General features: G+C 33.3%; 3 protein-coding genes across 6 annotated transcripts in view; 2 read left to right on the plus strand and 1 right to left on the minus strand.

Annotated features, from left to right (window-relative positions):
* Positions 1-806, plus strand: part of LOC107643235 (uncharacterized N-acetyltransferase p20) — a 6,258-nt gene extending 5,452 nt beyond the window's left edge. The window contains exon 2 of one of the 4 annotated variants that reach the window (XM_016346825.2): positions 5-806. In XM_016346825.2, the coding sequence (XP_016202311.1) occupies positions 37-615 (579 nt within the window). In that variant the 5' untranslated portion in view covers positions 5-36 and the 3' untranslated portion in view covers positions 616-806. The remainder of the gene's footprint in view (positions 1-4) is intronic. The other 3 variants (XM_021123282.1, XM_021123283.1, XM_021123284.1) reach the window with 3 other exon arrangements.
* On the plus strand, positions 2,202-2,809 carry LOC107643234 (uncharacterized N-acetyltransferase p20; the record flags this gene model as incomplete). The annotated part of the gene is given in 1 exon segment (XM_016346824.1): positions 2,202-2,809. A coding segment is annotated over 1 exon segment (530 nt), but the record flags the coding sequence as incomplete, so codon positions are not given.
* LOC107643238 (40S ribosomal protein S3a) lies at positions 4,423-6,556 on the minus strand. The gene is made up of 6 exons (XM_016346828.2): positions 6,265-6,556; positions 6,072-6,177; positions 5,597-5,734; positions 5,326-5,511; positions 4,820-5,020; positions 4,423-4,722 (listed from the first exon to the last, which is right to left on the minus strand). Exons 1-6 carry the CDS (start codon positions 6,321-6,323, stop codon positions 4,627-4,629), a joined length of 786 nt encoding a protein of 261 aa, XP_016202314.1. The 5' UTR covers positions 6,324-6,556; the 3' UTR covers positions 4,423-4,626.

Here is a 7,218-nt window from a genome sequence, read left to right on the forward strand (position 1 = left end):
TCAGCAGCAGTTGAAAGATCAATTGAAAGCATCAAGATGAATGAAGGGGTTTCTTCCAAAGAAGAGAGTAAGAGTATTGATCTAACTAGGATCACTCTTCGAGAAACGGATCTTTCTGATGTGGAAGATCACATGGTGTGGTCAAGCGATGCAAAGGTGACAGAGTTCTGTACCTGGGGGCCTTACACCAGCAAAGAAGAAGCCATAGACTTCATCAACGGAATACCAAACATATTTTCATGGTATAGGGCCATCTGCCTTGACAATCAAGCAATAGGGTCGGTTTCTGTGTGCTTGCAAAGAGATAGATACAGAGAAAAAGTAGCTGAAGTCGGATATATTCTGGCTTCAGAGTACTGGGGAAAAGGGATTGTTACACATGTTCTAAAGCAAGTTGTTAAGATTGTATTCAGCATGTATCCTCAGGTTGAAAGGCTTGAAGCTCTCACTGACAATGAGAATTTGGCGTCTCAAAGGGTTTTGGAGAAAGCTGGTTTCCAAAGAGAGGGTGTTCTTAGGAATTATGTGTATGTTAAGGGCAAAAGCAGAGATGTGGCCATTTATAGTTTTCTTCCAACTGATCTTCACTCAGAATTTGCTTCTCTCAAGCTTTAACTACCTCTGCATGTTAATCTACAAAACAGAGAGTTTGAGTGTTGAAGACTTGAAGCTCTATAGTCTATAGTGTTCGATGATTTCTATGTTCAATATTTATTTTTGTCTTTTTGTATTGGTGGGTTAAATTAATGCCATTGGCTGGGCAATCTTTATGTTTCCATCTATCTAAAGTTATTTATTAATTATTCTAATTATGATAATGTTTAAAATGTCATTCTAGGAAAAATTTTGCCTTAAGCTCCAAAAATACATAAATAAAATTAAAATAATGTATTTTTATTTCTCAAGTAGAACTAATTTACATGACCACTGCATATAGTGTTTTCACCGTGCATTTTCAATTAATACTTGTGTGTTTGTTTGAGGTGAAAATGGGAGAAAGGAAAAGGGAGGGGAAAAAAAAAGAAGGAACATAATTATTTTTTTTGTTTGGTTGAGGAGAGAAATGGGAGAAAAAAGAAAATAGATGGAAATATATTAGTGAAACCTACCAATTTTTTTTTCCTCCAACAATATAAAAAAAATGAAGAGAAAACTACATCTCTCTCTACTTTCAATATTATTCTTTTACTTTTTTTATATAATTTATAATAAAAGGGTAAAATTATCTTTTTATAACATTTCTTTCTTTCTTATTTTCTTTTCATCCAAACACATCTAAAGAAAATAAAAATTCACTCGATTTCTTTCCTTTCCTTTCTATTTTCTTCCTCTCTGTTTCTTTCCTTCTATTACTTGATATTTATTCTATTAGTTAGAATTTGTTAATATAAGCTATTATTTCTCTTTTGATAAAAAGTTGTTAGTAGTAGGTTTGATTGCACATGCTGAACTGTATAGTTAGTTAGAGCAGCTATAGCATTCTGTTAGAAGTAGTATTTGTATAAATAGTAAATTATAGCTTTGTATTCTTTAAATCTCATCATTATACAAGTTAAATTCTCAATTCCTTCTTGATTTCTCTATTCTTGTTCTTCTCCATGCTCACATGCAAATTTTACACCTTCCAACCAAACATAGCTTACTATCATATAATTTTATTTAAACAAAAAAAAAAATCATAATGCTAAACGATGAAGTGAGAAAACCGAAGGAACATAGAAGCACCACATGCTGACATGCACTAACATTGACTTTGACATAGTCACTTAAGCCTTAACGCGAAAATGAAAATATAATGTTATAGATGCAAGACTTGATATTTAAGCTTGTATCATGATTGAAAAATTTTAATGAAAAGAAAAAGTAACTGTTTGAAAAAAGAAAATAATGCAGAAAATGTATTCAAAATTCAAAAAGGTTAAAAAAAAACTACTTTTATTTGCTTAATCAACAAGCTAAATAAAATCTTTAGGGAAAAAAAAAACTAAATATAAAGACTTAATCCCACTTGATATTGTTGACTTGGTCAAGTATGGTTGCCAGCAGCCCTTATTCAAATTTCCATCACTATATAAATATGCAACACTGCTGACCAATTTCAACACAACACTTAAACCTATCCACGATGGAGGCTACTACTGCGTCTTCCAAACCAGATGCCATTGATTTGTCCCAACTCTGTCTTTCCGAACCAGTTGCCGTTGATTTGACCCAACTCTCTCTTAGACCCCTTGGGCTTTCTGATCTCGATGATCTCATGGTGTGGACCAGTGACGAAAAAGTGGCCAACTTCTGCTCTCGGGAACCCTACACCAGCAAAGACCAGGGCATTGACTTCATTGAAAACGCTGCAGCCAGCTTTCTATGGCGCAGAGCAATATGCCTCAAGGATCGTGCCATCGGCTGTATTACTCTGAGCTCGTATGCTGACGTCGACAAAGCAAGGGAAAAATCGGCGGAACTTGGCTATGTTCTGGGTTCCAACTACTGGGGCAAAGGGATTGTCACTGAGGCTGTAAAGCAAGCTATCAAGGCTGCATTCATCGAGTTCCCATACTTGGACAGGGTTGAAGCTTTGGTTGATGTTGAAAATTTAGGGTCTCAGAGAGTCTTGGAGAAGGCCGGTTTTCAAAGGGAGGGACTCCTCAGGAAATATCTCGTTCGTAAGGGGAAGAGCAGAGACACCTTCATGTTCAGTGTCCTCTTATCTGATCTTCATCCCCAGCTTTGATTTCTCTTACAAAATTATCATTGCTATTAATCAAGTTTTTAATTAATAAAACAATTTGCATTTCCTGATTCTCGGCAATTTTGAAACTGCATCTTCCAATAACCCTTCTCTCATGTTCATCGAATTTAGGATTTTAATTTTACTTTAGCCAACAACAACTACAAGAATTAATAGAGTATGGCAACGATATCCGTAACACACTAACACTTCATATCTTGTTTTAAAAGAAATTAATCAACCACTTGTTACTGTCTTCCTGTTTTTAGTATTATCGCTGCCAAACTTTCTAAATGTTTCTTTATAATTACTCCAAGAAACTAACAAACAAGTGGGGGTATATTTTCAATATTGTCCAGCTACGCGTCCAAATATTTTTGGCAATCAAAAAATGGTTACAAATTCAATAAAAATCACTTTCATTATATCAGTGTATACACATATGTGTTTCAATAACATAAAACATATTATTAATAGTTTTCATCTTCTTCTTTTCCGTTTCCTCCTTGTAGGTTCTTTTTTTCTTTTCATCACCAACTTTTTTTCTTTTCATCACTAACAACACCAACATTTTGTTAATAACTTTATTGATTCTAATTTACTTGGTGCTATCATTAAATAATTTCGGTTTATTTTTTAGTTTATTTCATTTTATTTGTGAATTAATTTCATTTCATTTTTTTGTTAATTGAAGTTCAGATTTGAACAAACAGTCAAAAAGACTCGATCATAAACAAAAACATATCGAATTTATTTTTGGATCCAAATGAACTTCAATTAAACTAAGAAATAAATCGAAATTATTTAAAAAATAAAAAAATTTGGTCAATATTTATCAACAGTATCAAGTGAAGCTCAATTAACACACAAATGAACGTTTGTGAAATGTTGGTGACAATAGAGAAAATTAGAACTAATAAAAAAATTTGTGAAATGTTGGTGTTGTTGGTGATGATAATAATGAAAAAGAAAAAGAAAAAGAAAAAGACGCAACATTGGAGGAGAAGAAGAAGAAAAAAAAAAGAGGAGGAAGAGGAGGAGGAGGAAATAGAGAAGGAGAAGGAGAAGGAGAAGGAAAAGGAGAAAGAAGAATAAAGAAAGAAAAACCTACTACACAAATTTAAAAAAAGAAGAAAAAAAAAAGGAGAAAAAAGAGAAGAAAAAAATTATATTTTCAAAATAGATATATATTTTAGGATATAATAAAAGAAAAATAATATTGATCTAAAAAGAATACAAATAAATAAAAATATTTGTGTGCAAAAACACTTTAAACCAGATCATTATTAAGATAATTCCCTAATTGGAACAACATTGTTGTATCATTTTGAATATATTGATATATTCATATAAGTTTCACAATTTCATCTTTTTCTGTTGCCATTTTTTATAGGTTCCATAAACTTTTGCATTATCTTCTCTTTGGTTTTATTAAAAATACATGAATTACTAAAATAAAGAAAAAAGTTATAAAATTGAGTCGTTATTTACTCAACTATTCACAATTATATTATGTAAAAACTAATAACAATGAATTTAAATTTCTATAAATGTACTATATAAATTCAAAATTTTACAGTAATAACAATAAATTGTATCATTAGATTATCTTAAATTCATAGTAAGCTTCATAAAACTTTGGTATACTACTAAAATTCTAACTGCATGCACAAATAAACAGATCTTAGCTTATATTGCGCGAACTTCTTTTGCCTTTTCAAAACCAACAAATGGATAGATGGGAGGTCAACAGACACGATAATTAAATCTTGCAGACAAAAAATCAAAAATTTAGATTGAAAGCAAAATTATGTTTCTCACTGTCGAAACAAAACTGGTAAATAAATACTAGTAAATGCAGGAGCATTCCTAAAACAATCTAAAACCCCATTTATCACTTAAGCCCCAACAATTTCAGGGGTAGCCTCAGCCATTGGTTCATCAGCAGGCCTGTCCACCTTAGTACCAACATCTTCGGAATAATCACCATGAACCTGCAAAAGACCAACAACAGCAACGTACAATCAGTTTACTGATCAGGTTTAAAACTCACCTATGTGCAAAAACATGGGATCCTCTAAAGGGACATACCTCCATCAATTTCCCAAGATCAAATTTAGGGGCTTTGAGTATCTTGACTTTCCTGATGAACACATTCTGTAGAGGGTAAATGCTAGAAGTAGCCTTCTCAATCTCTTTACCAATCATTTCTGGGATGAACTTACGGACCAACTCCTTGAGATCACAGGATGTCGCCTGGTTGGTCATGATCTCCCTCATCTTCCTACGAATCTGAGGAGACAAATAAGGGCACACATTAGTAATATGCAAAACTATGTTCATATAAATGTTATAATCCCCCAAATCCATCAAAAGGCCCAAATGAATTATCAAATTTGGTTAACAATTTGAGGTTATAGCAATAATTCAAATACTATGTCCCAACAAATTACTACTAAAGAAAAAACTGTCTAATACACACCAGTTAAACTCCTATTAATATTATCTTCAATAACTCATAAAAGTGGATTGTAATTAAATAGCAAAAACATTTCAAATTCAACACAGAACAAACATAGCTTAATCAGTTAACACACCTGACGGATCTGACTTGATTGCGCGTAGCATGTTCTTTTCATTTGGTTAAACCGTCTCTTGGTAAACCCAATACAGAACATCCTCAAGGTATAATTATCTGTGGTCTTCACGTCCACATGTGATTCAATCAAAGTTTGCCATTTTTTAACAAGTGACCTCAGCTTGTCAGTAGTAAAATCCATTCCCTGCAGATTAAAGGAAAAGTTTCAATCAGTTTACAGCCATACAAGATAATAAATAGATTAAAGGAGGTTAAGCAATAAAACATACCCAGAAATTTGTGAGCACATTCCTTCCTTGTACATCTTCTGCTCTCAGCCTAATCTTCCTGAAGGCGTGGTCCTCATCCCCTTGAAGATCAGCAAGTGAGACCTCAAACACTCTATGTTTGAGTCCTTCAGAGGCAATCTATCATTTATAGAAACATTCGCACAACCATCAAAATATGAACAGCATAAGTACTAATAGATTGACCTTTCAACTACTAACACCCTAAATTAAAAAATATTCTAGCAGACGGCAAAGCGCAGTAAAATTATTCCAAGGCTTCACAAGCAGAGTAATGCTACAGTATATCCGTACATAAAACAATGGATCCAACTATCCAACTGAACAATCATTCAACAATAGAGAAAAAAAATTTACACGTCTAAACTACTAATTTCCATGTGTGAATGAATATAAAGAGGATTACAAATTAAATCTAAAATGAAGGTAAATAAAAGAAAAGAGAAAAAACAAAGACCTTCGTGCCCTGAGTACGAGTGACGAGGGTTTTGCCCACATTCTTGACCTGGAAGACGGAAGGAGCCTTGATATCGTACCAATCCTTCTTGGCAAAGGGATCGGCGCTGCAAAACCCATGGAAACAAACAAATTCATATTCAGAAAACTCAAAGATCGTTTAGTAAAGAGAGAGAGGAGAATGGGACACATACGCTTTCTTCTTGCCACCCTTCTTTCCCTTGGAGATGCGCTTGTTTTTTCCGACGGCCATTGTTCTTCAAGTGTAGAGCTTCAATTGCCTCTCTTGCAGTGACGGCCTCAGCAAACCCTACTGGTGGTGCTAGTGTTAGTTCCCCGCTCCAATATATATACCATGGGTATGGGTATGGATATGGGTATGGCCTCTACACATCATGGGCTTGGACCTACTTTTCAAGTTATAAGCACCCCACTTAACTCAACCAGCCTCTGTCCAAAAAGAGAATACTCAACCAGCCGTATAGCCAAAAAAAAAATATTTACGGTAACTATTTTTATAGGACCGATAAAGAAAATAAATCACTCAAGTGACTAAAGTTGGAGCAGCTACTTTCGGAATAACAGAAAGAAAAGTAACGATTAAAGTGGGAGAGTCAGAGTCAAAAAGAAAATTCCTCACTTCTTTCTCTCATTTAAAATCGTGCATGAGACTTTCATCTCATACGCTCTTAAGAGATAAAAAAAAAAGAAGAAGAGGAGGGGGATGGGTTGTTAATTTAATAATAGAATACTCGATTTTTAAGTGCGATTCTATTTTTTACACATTTGTATAAAGTAATTTTTTGTCTATAATTTTAGTAGGGTTTGTAAGACCACAAGTCCACAACTGATCCAGAAAGAAATGAATGAAAAAATGACATGTCGTAAATCCAAATAAATAAATAAAACTCCGATTAGTAATAGATTAGTTTTTGGCTGTCAAGCTCTCGTAGCCCGTAGGAAACTAAAAAAGTAAAAAAAATAAATAAATAAAAAATTTGGTACAAATTCAAGTGAAGTTGATAATTCAGAATCATTAGATAATAATTTAGTCAAACTTATCAAATCATTTAATGATTCTCGACTATTAACTTCACATGAAATTAAGTGCGCCTGAGTTTTTACCAAAAAATTATTATGTGTTATAT

The sequence above is a fragment of the Arachis ipaensis genome, chromosome B05, assembly GCF_000816755.2.
Source record: "Arachis ipaensis cultivar K30076 chromosome B05, Araip1.1, whole genome shotgun sequence".
NCBI lineage: Eukaryota > Viridiplantae > Streptophyta > Magnoliopsida > Fabales > Fabaceae > Arachis > Arachis ipaensis.